The 19,718-nt window shown below is 40.4% G+C and overlaps 1 protein-coding gene across 21 annotated transcripts in view; it reads left to right on the forward strand.

Moving 5' to 3' along the window:
* The window catches only part of LOC113096454 (receptor-type tyrosine-protein phosphatase S-like), a 78,093-nt gene that overhangs the window by 38,194 nt on the left and 20,181 nt on the right, over positions 1-19,718 (forward strand). For 12 of the 21 annotated variants that reach the window (XM_026261840.1, XM_026261842.1, XM_026261841.1 and 9 more), the window contains 7 exons: positions 2,600-2,647; positions 6,395-6,492; positions 8,301-8,424; positions 10,814-10,989; positions 12,536-12,655; positions 14,759-14,913; positions 16,842-17,127. In XM_026261840.1, coding sequence (XP_026117625.1) covers positions 2,600-2,647; positions 6,395-6,492; positions 8,301-8,424; positions 10,814-10,989; positions 12,536-12,655; positions 14,759-14,913; positions 16,842-17,127 — 1,007 coding nt within the window. The remainder of the gene's footprint in view (positions 1-2,599; positions 2,648-6,394; positions 6,493-8,300; positions 8,425-10,813; positions 10,990-12,535; positions 12,656-14,758; positions 14,914-16,841; positions 17,128-19,718) is intronic. The other 9 variants (XM_026261850.1, XM_026261851.1, XM_026261852.1 and 6 more) reach the window with 1 other exon arrangement.

Raw genomic sequence — 19,718 nt, forward strand, 5'->3', positions numbered from 1 at the left:
TACGTCACCCATTGGAACACAGTCAGAAAACTTGTATATCTCACACATACTTGCATGTATTGATATGCAACTCGTACATCTCTTCGAGCCTAACAACTTTCGCACTGCATGTCATAGGCTTCACCCAACAGGAAGTTTAATTTTTGATTACTCCTCCTAGGATTTCCAAACGATTGCCCCCAAACTAGGTCAGCATGACCTCAAGACAATGGGGATGCTAAATAGTGAAAGGATTTTTGATATCTCAAACGGTCTGGCCGTGGCGAGGCGACAAATTTATGGCTACAAGTGTGTGTTCCACAAATTGTCTGATTTTGATGAAACTTCAGCAGTTTGTTTGCTGTATGAGGCCGATCACATAGATGGGACTATTATGAGTGAAAGTTATAGCGCCACCTATAGTGGCAGCAGAAAGTGTGACATTGTATTTTTACTGGATTTGCTTTAGACTTCATTAGAATAATATCAAAACACGCCAGATGCAAAACTGGGAAGGGATTATTGATTTCTTAAATAATATTAGCATGGCAATGCATCAAACTATAACCTAGTTTGTTTTTGTGTGTTTTTTTTTTTTAGGCAGATAACATGCTTAGAATTTCATGCACACATCAGTATTAATGATAGTTAGACACTGGCTAAAGTTAATGCATACTACTCGTATGAAAATCATGAAATTCAAACCAAACTTTGTCAACATGGTTGCAAAATATTGGGGAACTTAAATTCCGAATGGATTTAGAATATCTTGAATGTCGTTGCCATGCCAATTTATTAAAGTAACAGTAAATAGTATTCAAACTCTCCAAACCTTTTACATATTAAGAGCAAGAAACATGCTTATTTTCATGAATTTGCGATGCTCTATTGATAAAAGAAAAAGTAAAAAAAAAATTATATATCTGATCTCATTCTAAGGGGCCATTTGCATTACAATGTTTTCAGGCGAAAAATGGGAAATTAACATTAGTTAACGTAAACATTAGTTAATGCTTTAACTAACATGAACTAAAAATTAACTACAGTAACTAGCCATGCAGCCTTTCACTCTGGTTTTATGACAGCTGTACCTTTTATATACTTTTTGCAGAAAAGATAGCAGAACATTACAATCTTAAATTGCTCTTTAAAGCATTAAAATAACTAATAACTAAAATAAATTAAAAGTTAAAATCACAGAATTTTAACTGCTGTAAAAAAATAAACATTGACTCGTTTGAGCTTATAGTAATTAGTAGTGCACTATAGCTTTCATTTGAATTACCCATTACAATAGTCCCTTTACAGTTACTGCTATCATAAAAATACACTTATATGTAGGTTTAGAACTGTACAAAAGATACATTTAATGTCCAACAACAAATATTTTAGCAAAATGCATCAATGACTTAGAATTATAGCGCTATTATTCTGTTCCATTCCATCTGTTTAGCACACATGCGCACAGCAGCATTAATAAGCTTGCACAAATTAGTGAGATTGTGTGAACTTATTTTGTCATTTATGGAACCGCTTTAGTCCCGATTGATTTGTTAGGTTATTTCAAGCCAGGTTTTGGACTTCCTTGGGTCGATTCGTCATATTCACACAGCAGCGGTGATGAGAGAACGTGCTTGAGAAAGAGTTTAGAGGAGAACTCAATCCAAGTATAAAATATTGGTCACTTTCTAATTAATAAAAGCACAGTGCATCCACTAGTAATTATATATTAATAAATATTTTTTTACTGAAGCAAATATATTAGAATTTATGCATCGCGATATAAAGGCCAACTTGTAGCTGATGCACACTTTTCGATGTTAACTTTGTTAACATTTTATGCTGATGCACCGATTGGATCAGGGAATCTTCCCATCCCTAATAATATATATATATCACAGGTTCCAAAAAAATATTAAGCAACACAACTGTTTCCGCCACTGATAATAAATGTCTAATATATTTATATATATATTTCAAAGCTGATGCGCTCGCTAGTGTGTTAATCTGCGCGTCTGCATAGGTGTTGTGTGCCTAAAGTCATCACAGATGGTTCAGACCTCGACAACAGAAGCTAAAGACACTGCTCATGCACTAGCGCTCCAGGCAGCTGGACAGACGTTGAGCTGCTAAACTCTGACCGTATGTCTTTTTACCGCTCGATCGACGCTGCCATCTGATGTTTTGAGGATTTGTTCTTTAAAAAACTAGCGTGGAGTTTGCAGTGAAGACAGTATCTGCAGCGGTTCATGTATGTCGACTGTGATGTTGGATGAAGGACGGCTGATATGTGAGCCAGTGTCCTACTTTCAGCGTCTGACAGACTGCTTGGCGTCAGATCCAACGGCGAGGACCCTCACGAGGATTACCGCCTTCATTCAAGGCAGGGGTGGTCCGTTCTCCTGCCTGGTTAAAAATGCACAATATAGTCTGAAAAATTAATTGGAAGGAGAAAATGCATAAAGGAGAAGTTCTGTTTCCTGCTTATTAATTTCCTTGCATTTATCTTGTTTTCCCCATTTCTTTCAGTCCATTTCCAGATTTGGTTCTCAGCTAATTATCAGTACATTCAAAGAGGGATGCTTTTATTTTATTATTTGCTGTTTGCTGTTTTTCACAGATTCGGGTCTAAGCAGTCCTGTCAGTGAAGCCGGTTTTGACTATGAAAGTTAGTGCTCACATCTCGCGCTGAGCTTTGGTGTTTTCTTATCTTTTTTTAATGTGTCTGCCCCACATCCGGAATAATGGGTTGTGTTTTCCGACTACATTTGCATATGATTTTTTTTTTTTTTCTCCCTCACAAACTGCCGGATTTGCACTGATTTTCACTCCCGTATCCCTGGGAAAGTTAAAAGGAGACGTAATTCAAATGAAACCTAAAATTACATCTCATTAGCAACTGCTTTTCCAATACGAGATGCATAATGTTGGATAAAATAAAGTATATAATCATATTTTTTTTTGCACAAAAAGGCATCATGTTAGCCAACATATATTTATTTAAACTGACCATATTTAAATTAAACCGTAATAAAAGCATTTTACAATTACAATTAATGTATATATTATCACAAGTAAATCAATAATCTATTATCTAAGTCGTATTATTAATATCTTTAATTTCTACAATATTTACCAAAGACATTACAAATTGAAGCAAACGATGCGACTGATTGTCTTAGAAACTTGTTCTTCATTATGCATCTGTGGGAAGTTAAAATGCAAATGCGGTCAACTGTTTCATCTTAATCATGACTGCTTTTAACTTTCATTCATAACACGGCTGTTAATTTTCCTTTTAAATTAGTTTTTTCTTTCTACTTCTGCTTGTCGATTGCTTTGTTCTCACAGGCTGTTGGCTGAACATTATTAATCCACAATAAAAACCGCTGATCATATGGAGACCGCTCTGCTGTATGATTTTTACACAAGTCTCCACACATTCCTGTCTGTTCAGACCCCCATTCATCTCTCCACCGATGGGGTTGTTCTGCAGGCGGAGATAACGAGCCGAATTAATTAAACCCTCTGCAAACAATAGTCCGACATTTGATACATCCCTCCTGCCCCACGGTGAGCCAGAGGAAAGAGAACACGACTCCCTTTTTTCTTGTTTTTATGGGGAAATATACTGTGCACTTTTCCTTTTATATGTAAATGAACAATTGCATAAAATCGTTTCGCGAAACAGCAGCGGCGGATATCAAAAGGATTTGTTATTTGCATCACCTGTCAAGCACAAATAAGAGACTGAAAATATGTAATTAGACAGTTTGCATCTCTCGCGCTCGCTGATCTTGGGCTTGATTGCATGGGATAAAAAGACTCTGCGGTGGAGAGAGAGGCACAGAAATCCTGGCAGAGAGAGCCGATAGGAAATGAACAGCAACGGGAATCTGTCCTTGAAAGAGTTTCCTCAACTATATTTAGTGTCTTTCGCATAAATACTTCAAATTGAATGTAGTTAATTATAAGAAACAGATAGGTCATGCACGCAAGCCGCTTTTGCAAAACCTAATGTCTTCGAAAATCAGTAAATATCGGTGTCCAGTTGACAAAGTTGACTGTGAAGGTTTTCATAACCAAAAAAGAACAAATCATCTGCAGAGGTTAAATTATTTTATTTATTTTTTTTGCACCCCGATCGGATTAAATGTAATTGTTTCTTACATCTCGTGGGGGAGATCATTCCTCAGAACAAACAAATAACAGCTTATTTATGAAATGGAAAAACGGGGCATGAGTAATTGTTGTTGACACGGAGCAAAGTTTAGGAATATGTTGACACTGGAAAGTGCTAATCTTCCGAGTTTGTTGGGTTTCGATTGGCTTTAGATGGCCTTTCTCATTGCATCATGGAGGATGTTGGCGTTTAGCATGCAGGTCTGATCTCAGGTTGTTTGCCAAAGTTGCCCTTCGCATCTTCTTCGAGAGTGCTTTGGCATATATTACCTTGGATCCCCTTAAGGCGAGGACAGACTAAGAGCTTGGCCAGGCTGATGAGAATAACATAGAAAAGTGTTAGTGTCCAGTGAGTGGATGAGGAAATCTGTTATTAGCATAGCTTTGTTTTGCATGAACGTCTGAAAATTAACAGCTAGAACTTTTTCACGGCATCTTGATTGGCATTTGCTTCGTTTTTTTCTTAAAATGTCCAATCAGCAAGTGACTTTCTCAATCAAACACAAGCCATTTGTGATGTACAAAAAAAAAAAAAAAAAACTGGGAGTGAAATTGAGGATGGCTAATGTGATTATGCAGATTATTCATGCCTAATTAAATCACAGTACTCTTCAAGGAAGATGTCAACGTTTATCCAACTTTTGACCTTGTGCTGAAGAAGTCCAATGACGCCTTTAAAAACATTGGCAACCATTTTAGGAAAAGTTATGTCTGTTTTCTTCCATAATCCATTACTAATTCATAACTGGATTAACTTCACAGCGAGAGGCCTTGGAAGTATTCGGTCTGCGCAAACAGAAAAACTAGTGCTTGTTTGAGGAAAGGTCTTGTAGGTTGTTGCAGGGATAACATGGGAGACTGCTTCCGTGACACGCTTGCTTAGCTTTGGCTGAACTGAAGCTGAGAACACGACACTTTGCACCGGTACCATTGGGTCATCCTAACCCAGGCCAGAACTCTTGAATAACCCCCTACTTTACCCTGATTACCCCCATCATCTCCCCTCCACTTCAAGAGCTTTATTTCTCATCATAGCGCAAATGAAGGATTACATAAGGAAATTATTGCAAGCTTCTGCCAAAAGGAAAGCTGTTAGAAATATTAAGGCTAGAGGTTTACTCCAGGGACAGGCAATATTGTATTCTTCTACCTCTGGCTCACTCGTATTTTTTGTGTTTGGTGTGGAAGCATTCCAGTTTTTCCCCCCTCAGAGCAGCAAGACAAAGAAAGCTAGAGCACTAAGTCCATATTTTGGTTACGTGCAAGACGACATGCAGATAAGTCTATTTATGAGGCCAGATGCTTGTGTCCTTTCATGCTCAAATCTACAGCAAACAGTCAGCGGATGGCAGAACAGGGCTACAGTTAGGGCAGGAGTGTCCAGTTAAGAAGTTTCTAGTGGAATTAAGCTAGATCGGTCGCCCTCCAGGAGCATGGTTAGATACACTTGGTTTAGGATAACATAGGGTTAGCCCTACAGGATACCAACAAGGATACCATTCCCCCATTCCAGATGCAATGTACATAGCTTCAGTCTTGTGAGCTTTTGGCCTTTTGGCGAGACGCCTTGGTAAAAAATAAGTTTTCAGATTTTGCATTTGATTAAATCTATTACATTTCAGCTCTGCAGACATGAACATATTTCTCAAGGGCAGATCTTTGAGGTTGTTTCAATTTATTTGTTCCTATGACTCAAAAAAGGAGATTTGTTTGGTTTCACAAAGGCAATCAAGCGCATTTTTCCCCTTGTCTTAGCCTGCTGAGGACAGACGTATTGTTTAATCTTGCCAACTGAGTATATGAAGTATCCTCCTGCTTGTCATTTTAAGCTACAGCGTAGTGAAAAAGAAGAAATTTCATACTACAAAGCTATTATGAATCATTTGACCCGCTATAATTTTTGTAATTGGTCTGGGGTTTTTGTAGCACCTTAGCAATCGTCCTCAGGTCTTTACCTTCATATTGTCTGTATAAATGCAGCAGTTTTTCTGTATTAGGATAATCCTGATTGGTCCGATTGATGATGCAGAGCTCTGGCCTGGTCACACTGTGTCTTTAACATCACCCACTGTTCCTCACTCCAGTCCCCATCTCATTGTCTAACCTGCTTGTGTGTCTTCCCCTTCCCCAGTCCCGTTTTCTCCAACAACTTTTGGGGTTTGGCTTCTAACAGTCTTTCTTGGCCCCATTGGTCATTCTGACCTTATCTTTCTTTCTCCTGATTGGTGCACAGGTATGATGAACCACCCTCCTATACCCATCTCTGAGTTAGCCGAGCACACGGAGCTACTGAAGGCCAACGACAACCTGAAGCTCTCCCAGGAGTACGAGGTACTGCATATTATACAATTCGGATTGATACCCATTTAAAAAAAAAACACTTAATGGAGTGGGTTTTCTTGCTTAACAAATGACAGTGAATTGTTATTAGCGTTTACATGGCAGTTACTCACGTGCCACAGGGTTTTGCAGAAGGCGGATGCCTTGGATTGAACTGCTGGGCTAGTAAATGTAGTGGTTGCTGATTAGCCTTTGCTATTGCTGAATCAGCCTTCATTTGCATAGAGCAAATGTCGTCGTCCATCTTAAATTACAGCTTGCTACGGCAGCACCGCAATCAACACCCCCGGGGCTTAATGCTGTCTTAAATAGCTCCCAGCGTGAGCCAGACCTGATATCTCAGCAGGAACATGGGCACGCTTGAGTGGAGCCGACCCAACCCACTATCATTTTTGGGACATTGGTTTAGCATATAGATTAGCTTTAGCTGCATATGCTAACCAAATGACAAACGTCATTCATAAGCAACTAAGCCCGAGTAGTAGATTGTAGAATAGTTCGTTTCTGATCTCGTTGACCTGCAAAAAGGGAGTAAACAATATTATTATCTGGTAAAGTCAGCTTCTACCGGATATTAGTTGATCGTTTCAGAGTTACAAAAAGGAAAAGTAAAAGGAAAGTGTTTGGGAATTGCTGCTCTAGAAGAAAAAAATAGAATGAATGTATTCATAATGTATTAGCATGCTAAAAGTAGGTGCTAAATCACTAGCTGCATTTCAGTTATCCTTCAAATTGTGAAAATTGAAATTGCAAGTTGAAAATACACCTAATGGAAACGCATCAATTTTGCAAAAACTTTTGCCCATGTATAAGTGATGGAAGCTGATTTGAATCAGAAAAAGATGCTTGGTGCAAAGCATTTGTCAGATATGAGGATGTGGGTTGGTAGTTATGAAAAATGTGCTGTGATTTACCAAATTCCAGATTAAGTTATCATATTTCTGTTCATACGTGATCTGTTAGATCACTGCACAGTGTGGCATTTGGCTTGGAGGAGAACCAAACCAATCCAAGCTGTGCATGTTGAAACCCACGGGCGGTTTGCAGGGTAGATGATAAGAGAGACAGGTTCGAGAGCACGGACAACCTGTGGAGGATCCGTGCTCTGTTATTTGTGCCTGTAATCATCACAGGGTAAACAGCTACATCAAATCCCTCATTGTGGGTTATTTAGTCCCAGTTTCAGCATGCAGAGACGGTCGCCTAAATGAAAACATCCCTCAAGCTAGAAGAGCTGGGACTGAGCCATTGCCCGAGAACAGGCTCTGAATCATAATGGAATACTAAATTACCCCGACAGGGAAATAGAATATTTATTCAGAAATTCTCATATTGGGAACGTTGCGGCATTTATCTTGCTGGCGTCAGATAATTCACCCCCTCACAGGAAGGAACAGACTCTTTTATCAGCGTTTCCTTTGCTATTATTCACTGTCCACGACAAAGCTACCTGGCCGAATGCTGGTGAATATTTAAACGATAGCAGACGCCTTTTAATTACACTTTAATGTGTGGCTGTGATTTCAGCAGGAGGACTTTTATCTTGTTGCTAATGTTTATCCAGGCTGCTTTGTGAAGGATCCTCGTTTCTCTATTTTCCCTAAGTTCTAGTCCTCCCAGGCCCCGTGGCCTCACTCAACCCTGCCTTTCTGAGTGTTGAACTCTCTGTTTTTCCACCTTCTTCTGATGTTCTAGCAGATGCAAACTCGATCTCTACTCTTATTAGTATTCATGCCAGGGATGCTGAGGGATTGGGAAAAGCCCTAAGGGTTGCTTCACTCCGTTTTCTCTTTCCACAGTCCATCGATCCGGGTCAGCAGTTCACCTGGGAGCATTCCAACCTGGAGGTCAACAAACCCAAGAACCGCTACGCCAACGTCATCGCCTACGACCACTCCCGCGTAATCCTGGCACCCATCGAAGGTCGGGCAGAACTGCGCACACACTGGTTATTTAAAAGAAAAGCACTGCACCTGAAGGTTCCAGAATGACTGAACTTTGTTGTTGTCCACAGATGTGTCTGGCTATTTATCTGAGAAATGTATTTCAGTGCAAAGTCCTAAAATCATTCCAAAGAACCTGATAGGACTAGGATGTGCATTTGGGAGATCCCCATCCATTTTAATGTCTTTATTTTGTGTTTTTATAGTGTTTATCCTCAGAAATCAATTGGCTTTTTCCCCATCCCATGCAATTTAATCGTCTACACGTACAGGAAACAAGAGTCCTATAATTCACAAGCAGCTGAAATTAAACACGAATAGTATAGAGCACCGCCATATCCCAGAGTGTATTTGGTTAAGGTATAGAAGCTGTCAAGCTTTTGGAAGGAACAGTGGAAAATGGCAGAGATTCTGCAGTAATGTTGGTGAAACGCCCATCTTTTTTTATTTTTTATCTGAAGCCGACTGTCAATCCTCAATGCTCCTTTGTGCTATTTACATTTATGCACCCCCACCCAGGTTCCCTTCCTCGTCATCGCGTCACCTTGATTTTCGCCACAGTTCACCACGACCCAATTTAGTTGAGCAATAACGCGGCGTAACAGAATCATCACAAAGACAGCGCCCATAAATGCATAAATTAATCAAGTTCGAAATTTCCATTTTACAGTGCAGTGATTTCGCCATTAGACACAGCGGTGGAACAATTCATGCAGGCAGCCGTGCTCTGTTCACTTAGCTATGACTAAAGCGAAACAATCCTGCGATCGCATTGTGAGACAGGGAAGAGGCTTTTAATGGCATTCTTTTTCCCCCTGATTGCTAATTTTGCCTTTTTCTCCAACGTAGCGGAGGCTAGAAAATGAGCACGGCCAAGTGTTTCATTTTTCGTTGTTAAAGCACGTAAACAACAATTTAGCACCACGGGCCTGTGTTTGTGATTGAAGCTTTTGTGTTGGATAAACTGTACAATTAAATATGCCTCTCATAGGTTATTTGCCAGAGGTCTGAAGTGAGCGCGGACCCCGAGTGTAATTACAAGCGACTTGTTCCAGAGAATTAATGGCGCTTGCTCCTACTGGGGGATTTGAACAAACCCCTAACCTTAAGTGTTGAACTTTGTGTCATAATTTGTCCCTCGCTGTTTGTGCTACATACACAATGACACATGAAATCATGCAGGCATTTAGATGTGTGGTGGATGATGAAATTATATTAGATTTACTCTAGACTTATTTTAAAGGAAAATAACATGTAAAGCTATAATTTTCAGTATCATTACCTCCAGTCATCAGTGTCACATGATCCTTAAGAAATCATTCTAAAATGCTGATTTATAAGCAATTCATCTATACATTTCATTTTCACTTCCTGTAACTGCCTTGTTAAATTACCTCTATTATTATGAGAATTGTGAGAATTGCATATTACCAAAACTAAATAGCTTTAAGGTCCAGATCCAGAACCGGTACTAACCCTAAAGACCCGAAAATTCCAATTTCGAGGGCCATGGCCATATTTATGTGGTCTTGAGAGGTCTCAAGACCTAGACCGCAAGATTATTATCTAGCAGTGGCACACAAGGGCTTTACTTCTGTTCCCGCTGCCTCACCGATCCTGAGCTTAGGCAGGAGAATGTTTGGCTGCTTAATGGGAGATTTACTGCGGGCCGCCCAGAGCGATGGCAGAAAGAGAGCGAGACGGGGTCCGGCGTGGGTTCTGCTTGCTGATTTACTCCTAGTCCAGCCTAATTCCATCGTATAGCATCTGGTCCTAAATCAGTTGCAGTGGATGCTGTTGGCCGGCCCTCAGAGAGCTAGACAGGGCTGAAAAAGCTGGAAGGAAGTGAGAAAAAGCTGCGAAGGGGCTTGATGGCTTTTCTTTCATGGGGATTATTTTCTGTGATGGATATCTGTCACAAGCTCTGCAATAGCCTCTTACCAGACTGTGACTGTATATCATGTTATTGGAGCTGCAAGTTTTTCACAAGTTAAGAGACTCGCACAACAACATCGTCAGCCATTTTGGAACTGTCTAGAAACAGGGGTATAAAACCACACTTTTGAAGTCGACAAGTAATGTTAGTCATGTTTTCTTGCACCAGAAACATCTGTAGTGTATTTTACAAGAAGTTTGCATGTGCACTGAGGGCTGTTTTACACAATACATGTCAATTTATCAATGTAAATGGTTATATGTTCATGATTTGCTGATAGTTCTGTATCATAAACGCTGCGTTAGCTTTGTGTTATGTAACAATAGCATCGGTCAAAATCCTTCTTTTTCATGAAACTTCCCTTGAAAAGCAAACATGTCTGTCAATCCGGCTCTAACTTTCACAGTTATTAACCTTCTTACTTCGTTTCAAGGTATCACAGGCAGCGACTACATCAATGCTAACTACATTGATGGCTACAGGAAGCAGAACGCATACATAGCCACACAGGGACCGCTGCCAGAGACCTTCGGAGACTTTTGGAGAATGGTGTGGGAGCAACGAGCCGCCACCGTGGTCATGATGACCAGACTGGAAGAGAAGTCAAGGGTGAGGCTAAACAAAAACAATTTAGCTCTTATTAGCTCTTTTTAAAAGCTAATAAGCTGTATTGCTTCCTGTCTTCCAATGTAGCAAACTATCAGAAATGGGGCCTTAGATTGCAATAATCAGGAATACAATACATGGGTGTCACAAACAAATCCTATATGAGAGAATATTGAAGTAGCATTTTGCTAAGCTAACAACATGATCCTCACAGGCATAAAAAAAATTTCAGTACAAGAAAATAATTGGTAAAATGTTCAATTTTTTATTTTGTAAATATTGGTTTTCAGTGCATTCTGGGATTGTCTTCTCCACAGAAAAGCACATTCAGTTTTGCCAAAAGAAGGTATCTTTCATTATGAAACAACCTTAACATCTGGAGCGTGCCGGTAATGTCTTAAAAAAACTGTCTGGCTAGGCAGCTCACTAGGTTGTGGAAGGGAGCTAATAGTCCCTAAGAAGATAATAGGCCGTCTCTTTTAGTCTTGTTAAAAAGACTGAGCTTCATACTGAACAAATTGACATTATTCCAGTTGAAATGCCATTGCCGGTTGAGTGGGTGAGCAGAAAGGATGGAGAAAAATGGAGAGAAATAAGGAAAGGGCTCTCCGATAACAACCAGGAATCATCTCTCGGCTCTATCGGGGGGCAGTTCGGCCCATTTACCACCAAAAATGGAGTGCGAGACAGAAAGAGGAAGTCAAGAATCCCTCATCTTGAAGACTCCCTCATCCGTGACGTCTGGAAGTTCATCGAAGACGATTTCCGTCACACCCTAGACTGTCAGGCTCAGCAAACTCCGTCAATATCTCAGGACACCCCCTCTCACTCTCTCTCACCATCTTAGCAGGCGCCACATGGCATATTAGAGCTCTGTCAGATGCGATCAGAGTGAGCAGTTCAATCTGCAGCATAAGTGCAAAAAAAGCATTAAACCTGCACATTTTTGAAGCAGGGAGCTGTCACATCACATCAGGGCACGGGGGGGGCAGCCCGACAGCTCGCCATGCTCCATATTGAGTGCATCTTCACAGCAGGCCAGGGCAGGTCTGTCAATGTGCCAGGTGTCGGACGAGGGAAGAAAAACATTATGCCTGGGTAACTGATGTGACGTGGGTAGACGGGAAGGGTTTGAGATTCCAGGTGTGAACCCCCAGAACGGAGTCGTTATTTATGAATCAGTTCGGAGACTGTTAGGAGTCTTACTTCTTCTCATGTCAAAAATCCAAATAAATCTAATGTCTTTGTAAAGGGCTCCCAGACAATTATTTGATTCAATCTTGGTGGGATTTAGTTCAATAGCACCGTAATTCTTCAGCACACTGAAATTCAGAAGGTATTTGCATAGAGATATCCGAGTCAACGACCTCCAGAAAAGACCGCTAAACCCATAGGAGCATTGCCTTAGCAATGCAAAAGGTTGTGGGTTTGATTCCCAGGGAACACATGTTAGGTAAAAACTGTTAGCCTGAATGCACTTTGAATAAAAGCAATTCAATTCAGTACATGAAAGATATAAAGTTTATTAACGTTCACTCACCCCCTGCAGATAAAGTGTGACCAGTACTGGCCGAGTAGAGGGACGGAGACCTACGGTATGATCCAAGTGACGCTCCTGGACACCATCGAACTCGCCACTTTCTGTGTGCGCACCTTCTCTCTACACAAGGTAAGACTTTTAGGTAACCTCAGTTTGAACAGTTTCAGCTACAGCAGGGGTGACTAATCCTGCTCCCGAAGGCCCAACACCCTACAGAGTTTAGCTTCAACCCTAATTGGGGATAGTTCACCCAAAAATTTAAATTGCTCGATAATTTACCAGAATTTGTAAAAAAAAAAATGGTTTTCGATATAAGCTAAAAGGAGTCTGGTTAACCTTTGTTTTTATCAAAACTTTGTTCTTCTCAAGCATATTCTTACCAGAGGTTGCACTATATCTACATGCAACTGCATACGTAAGTTAGCGAAAACTGGAGATTACCGTTTAAAGTTTTGAATATTGATATTTTTCTCACACAAATGCATCAATTCACTTCAGAAGGTCTTTATTAACCCCCTGAGTCATAAAGAGCATATTTTTTATGATGGATGGATGCACTTTTTTGGGGGCTTCAAAATATTGGCCTATTATTGAATTTGGATAGGCCAAATTCATATACACCTAGGATTGTTTGAGGGTGAGTAAATTATAGGTTATTTTTTTATTTATTTGGGGTGAATTGTTCGCAACTTCCAGGCAAATTCTACAAGACCTTGGCTTTTCAGGAGCAGGATTGGACACCCCAGTCTACAATGGGTGTTTCTGATCAAATGTACTCCCTTTCCTAGGAACACTTTGCTTTAGATGTTCTCAAGAGTTTATCGTTGTGCATGGGCCTCTTATTTCCCTGTGGACCCTAGAGCAGACACATTACACAGTTTGGCTTTCAGACTCTGACAAACATACACAAACCAGGATGATTGCAAACGGGAAAATTTTTCTGAAACCCTCCTAGTGTTCTCATCTCGACCGTGTACATCAACACACACGCCTGTTTTTTATAATCTCCTCATTCCACATCCATCATCTTTTAATGCTACGCCTGCCAAAGAGAGGCACTTAGCTAAGTGGCCAAAGCAAAACGACTCCATGCAAAATTGGCATCCCAGACGGCGCAGCGGTCAAGTAAACATGAAGTGGTTGGGAGCGAGGGAGAGAAGTAGAGAAGGGTCAGCCAGTTGCACAGTCAGACCGTAACATGAATTAAAATGGATTGAGCTTTTACTGTAGTGAAGGGCGCCCGTAAGACACAAACAGAAGCATTGATTAAAGAGAGACTGTCGTACAGAGCATGAAAAGCATGCTTATGGTTACGGGATGAAGCTTTTGTTTAAATCCCCTGAAAAGAGAAATGAGATCTCTTCAACATCTCAACTGATTCTCCTAGACAGCACAGAGAGTTATTGGATCTTTGTCCCAGTAATCCACTTGTTTCAGAAGAGATCACCTGAGCAATTAAATTGTCTTGCGCTTCGCTGGTCTTCGCATGGCTCTTTTCTCTCTTTTACTGGAGGGACATCTTCGAATACAGATGAGGTGTGTTTTGTTGCACCACAGTTGTTGTATTGCATTGCTAGGCTTGAATAGTCAGAGTTTGCTTACAACCCTTACACACACACTTGCTGGAACAGCGAGGTGTATTTATGTGTGCGCATATCATGCAGTCTCACACACACAGTCAACCCAGAGTCATGAATTCTTAAAGACAATCCTGCACAAGCCCATTCACTGCGGAGAAACAGCCTGCAGAAGACAGACAGAGGAAGAAAAAAAAAGTATCTGGCAAAACTGGGCCAGTTTGCTCTCAATTACATCGTTTATTTATTCATTTATTCAAAAGGAGCCTCTGTTGGAACAGCAGCGACATTGAAATGCAAAACCTCCCTTTAAAGACGTCCAAGATGAGAAATAAATGCTAGCAGCGAGAACTAGCAGGACGCTGATGTCTCTCCCTCTTCTTAACCAAATCTCCTCTGTGGCAGACATGTTCCTGGCTGCCTTGTTTTGTTGAAATACACTGTAGAAGACATTTTGGTGACACAAGGCGATTCCCGAACATAGCATATTTATGACACTGACATGTAAGAACCTTGAACTACTAGACAACTCCATGATCTCATGCTTACATGATTAAATCATGCATTGCTGGAACAAGGGCTAGATTTATCACCGGTAAGATTTATTCCTGTGCATGCATGCAACTTGGCGTCAAAGCACTTGCTCTTGTTTCAGAATGGTTCCAGTGAAAAGCGAGAGGTTCGCCAGTTCCAGTTCACCGCCTGGCCGGACCACGGCGTTCCCGAGTACCCCACTCCATTCCTGGCCTTCCTCAGGAGGGTGAAGACCTGCAATCCACCGGACGCTGGCCCCATCATCGCCCACTGCAGGTCTGAACCCAGCTCCTACTTGTCAAGACTAAAAGCCTTCTAATTTGAAAAAACTTAAAACAATCTTCAATTAAATGCATTATAATAAATGTCATATTTCCCTGTGCCCTTTACCTGAGCAAGTATGAAATTGAATAAATTTTCAAACACTAAAATCTAAATTAAATGTATTATTATTATTATTATTAATTTCTTCTTTTTTTATTTTATACTTTGATGAAGAGACATCACAGCCGCTGGGTTATTAGGTTATTTGGGTGCTGTTACTTTAAAGCTCCTATGACATGAACATTTCTGAGGTTTTTTAACATTAATATGAGTTCCCCTAGCCTGTATATGGTTCCCAAGTTTCTAGAAATTTTAATCTGTGTAAATCGAGATTTTGCTATCTTTCTCTGCCTTTGAGAAAATGGAAGCTCAACCGGGCTGATCTTGAATCTCCTCCTTGTGAAGTTGTAAGGAGAAAGGTTACCTCCCCTTCCTCTGCTCTGCCCGCCCAAATATTTACATATAATTCAGTCGCAATGTCAGCACAGGCGTTTCAAACAGACTTTTATGATATGGATTCAACGGCACCGGCACAAACAGTGAGTAACAGTGTTCATTAATGCCTGATCTGTGATCAGTGATTTCTGATGTGTAGCTAATTATTCAAGTTCACACAGACTTACTTTCTAAATCGTTTAATACTGTTTATGTATCAGTGAATGAAGCCAGTGACTAAACGATCAACTTCACGTTGTTTCTCTTAGTAGCATGAAACAAATCTGTTATTTAAATTGTGATTTTACTACAGAGAGCGATCAAAAATAGCTCCCTTTATTTTTTCGGAGCGGTCACACATCGCGAGTATATCTGCACACTTGCCCAAACTGCCGTTACAATGAATGACGCTGTTATGCTTCACAACAAAGCTGTCTTACTGTATTCATGTGTTTGCTGTTAGTTGTGGTGAAAGCATTTTGTGAAGAAAACGTGTTGCAATAATGACGAGATCACTGCATCCAGGCGATAAACAGACTCTGTCTACTCAATGCTCATCACTGCAGCCTTTCATGTGATGGGAAAAGATCGAAAAAATTATTATATAATCAACACTTCCACGATTCGTTAATCTCGACAGCTGTAATAGTAAAATATATATATATATGAGAGGGGTTTCACATGTAATACGCATTTCGTATGCAAAGATGTCAGCCAATCACAACAGTTGTCGGTTACTCTGAGTCTTGCAGCAGACACGCCCCTTAAAACAAAGCAATCAAGCCAGAGGGCTCATATCAGGATATAAAAATGCTTTTTATTTCTAAATTTTAAATGTAAATAGCATACTAACAATATAAATACACCTAAGGAAACATTAAAAAGCATTTAAAGAAAAGGAAATAATCCATGTCATGGGACCTTTAAGAGCTGCCACTGCTGAAAGTGATGTGGATCGGACATGCATGCTCTTAGTTTCATTTGCATGTTAATATAAAATAATATAGGCTACAGTGTGTGCTGCAGTATTTGTGTGTGCAATTGAAGAGCACGCGCTATATTCATAGTCTAACAGCTGACAGGACAGGATAATTCATTTTTACTGAGATATGGCCCGACAACATCTCATCTGACTGTTGTTTTATTGAAGCTCCTCATCACCTGTACAGTTTCTGCCCTTATTTGACTCATACCTTGTGCTGACGTCTGAAGAGTCTCCCATTTGTGGTCAAAAGTTATTCCGTGTCTAAATAAATGCAGTTCTTGTTAAGAAAAAAATAATAGATAGAAGCAGCAGTTGTGAGTGAGGAGGCCAACCCTAGCTCCACCCCTGTATTTACTGGATTAAAAAATGTTAATGCCGTTAAACTGGAAAAATTCGGCACCTGAGAAACCAAGAAACCAAACTCTCCTGCAATTTTCATCTCTGGCTTGTGTGTTTTCAGTGCTGGTGTGGGCCGCACAGGCTGCTTCATCGTGATTGACGCCATGCTAGAGCGCATCAAGCACGAGAAGACGGTGGACATCTACGGTCACGTGACCCTCATGCGCTCCCAGAGGAACTACATGGTGCAGACAGAAGACCAGTACAGCTTCATCCATGATGCCCTCCTGGAGGCCGTCGCCTGCGGGAATACAGAGGTGGCGGCACGAAGCCTCTTCTCCTACATCCAGAAGCTGGCGCAGGTGGAGACCGGAGAGCACGTTAGTGGCATGGAGCTGGAGTTTAAGGTAACCGCAAGACACATGAAAATATGAGTATGTTTATTGTGTTGCAACTAGTCATCTTTAATTACATCTTGTCAGATAATCTTGAAAATGTTGTTGTGGAGGGCACAAGAGCATCGAACGTGCCAGATAGAGCCTCTAGTAACAATCAACACCTCTTGGCAGCATGTTTTGTTACTGTAGACACAGATGTGAAAGTCTAGTTGTGACAGAGACGACGGAAAGTTGAAGAGAGCCAGAGAGGGATTGTGGGAAGGGTAATTAACACCCGATGAAGGCGGATGTTGAGAAGAAGTGATGTGCTCACTAATGAGCAGAGAGGGACTGTGGGTTGTATTTGGCGACTGAAACACTCCTGCAGGTTTCTGGCCTCCAAGACCTTGAAAAGCTCTCCTTCTTTCCAGTTTTTTTGCTCTTTAGCCTGGAACAAAGTAATCCTCACCAAGTCAGGGAGAAGCATTGGAAGCATTAGCGAGGTGGCAAACCAATTAATTTAACGATGGGACCTGGCAGCATTTCTATTTTTAAAAATCGTATTAAAGTTCTTTCAGTGAGTAGCGTTGTCAAACGTGCTATTTTAGAAATCGAGTTGTGCCAGAGATTGTCTGACTATAGGGAGATGAGAGGGTCCGTATTACTTAATATTGGAGAACTTGTAACTTGGATCATGTGTGCCTTTAATAACCAGTCACATTACAGCCTTAACGTCAATGAATATCCGCAACACTCAAACATCGTTCACAGATACTGTAGGAATGAATGATAATGCCATAAGCTGAAGCCCATCTGTCACAAAAAGTCAGTGACTACTCTTATAAAACAGCATTTTTTTTTCTTGGTAAACTCTAAAAAAGTTAAATCCAAAAGTATTGTTTAGTTTAAAACATGTTGAAGATTAGAAGATAGGCTGTCGATTCATTTAATGATAAGCCGTTTCCTTTAAAAAGCTGTTTATTCGGCATAGTGAAGCCTCCTTTCTGTTACCATTAGCCATTTCACTTTTTAGGCTAAAGGTTGCAGGTTTACCCTTACCGTGGCTTTGGTTGTGCATCTGGTGTTGCTAAAGCAAGGCTAGCAATGTCCAATTCATGAGATCATCAAACTAGATGATGTCTAAATTGCTTTGCAAACTGCTCAGAAATGTTCCTTGTGAAAAAAATCTGAAGTAGCATCAATATAGCAAGAGAAGTTTAGCAAAGCATCAATTCTAGGCAGAAAATTAAATAGCAACGTGCTACGATTTCGAATTAAGCAGCTAGAGGTATGATAAGATGGCAAAAAAATCAATTAGTGATGTAAATTAGCAGTATGCAATAAAGTCTTCTAACTAGTTAGCTAAAGCGCTAACTGAAAAAAAAAAACAGAAAAGGCTGTTTTGACCATTTAGAGCTTTTGTTATGTAATCAGAGATTATAAACTAACACATAATTTATGACTTTTATTTGTCACATTTACATGGTTAGCATGAGGGATAGAAACATTCCCAACACAATGAAAGTGTAAGTGCTAATAAGATACCTACAGGGCTAACCATGTCACAAAACCCGCTAAACCAGCCAAAGTGTGTATGTGCGCATGCTTATGATTTCAACAGCTCGGTTCATTTCTGGCGCTTCCCACCGGAATGCCTCATGCCCTTCCAGGTCCCTCTTTGAAAGCTACTCAAAGGAAAGACAAACACCCAGTGGCTGCTTCTGAAAGAAAGAGAAAAAAAAGACTAGGCCTGGAGCGGGAACTGAATGGATTTATAACCGGGCAAAGGCATTACCTGGCGAAAACAGAAGAGAGAATGTGCGGCACAGTTTCTAGATGTGCCAGGCTCGTCCAGTTAAAAGGAGAAAATGCTTCCAGACAACTGACCTAGAAAGCGGAGAAGAATTACGCATTCTGTGGCTCAGTTGATGTTAATTGATGGTTACAAGCTCTAATTTGGATCATGACACGAGAGTACAAGGTGTATGTGCGCGTACAAAACGGTGGTGTCCAGTCAGAATATGAATAAAAAGAGCCTTCCTAAAAGTGACAGTGACCCATTACACCAAAGTTCTTTCCAATTGTTTCAGAGAAGGGTTTCATGCCACCCGATGGATGAAAAATGGGGGTTTTGGTAATTATAACAGCAACAAGCATTGACAGGTTTCCTGCGAGCACACGTAAACTGGGTCACCCAGTCTCGCCCATTTATAAACAGTCTGAAACTGAGAAATAATAGAGGCATTACAACCAAAAATAAAGGGTCAGAACGGTTAAAGATTCCCATGCAGCAAGTAATGTCCTTCAAGGCTAAATATCCAAAGTAAACTCTATTTAAAAGATTCATTTTTCTCCATATAGTGGTTTTGCGAGGTTAATTTGTCGACTTTGTACTTTGGTAAGTAAGGTAGGGAAAAAAACTAGGTGCGTTTCCATTACAGACTTTTACAAAACGTTTGCAATATTTTATAAATGCTGATTAAAAAAGAAAAACTTCAGAACTTATGGCATTTCCATTTGGTCTTTACTTCCACCTACATCACACGTGCATGTTTGCATAATGCATGAGTTCGAGCTAGTGCAAGACGAGCATTTGTGTTTAAAAAGTATATGACTGGGTT

This window comes from Carassius auratus, unplaced genomic scaffold (genome assembly GCF_003368295.1).
Source record: "Carassius auratus strain Wakin unplaced genomic scaffold, ASM336829v1 scaf_tig00215934, whole genome shotgun sequence".
Classification (NCBI taxonomy): Eukaryota; Metazoa; Chordata; class Actinopteri; order Cypriniformes; family Cyprinidae; genus Carassius; species Carassius auratus.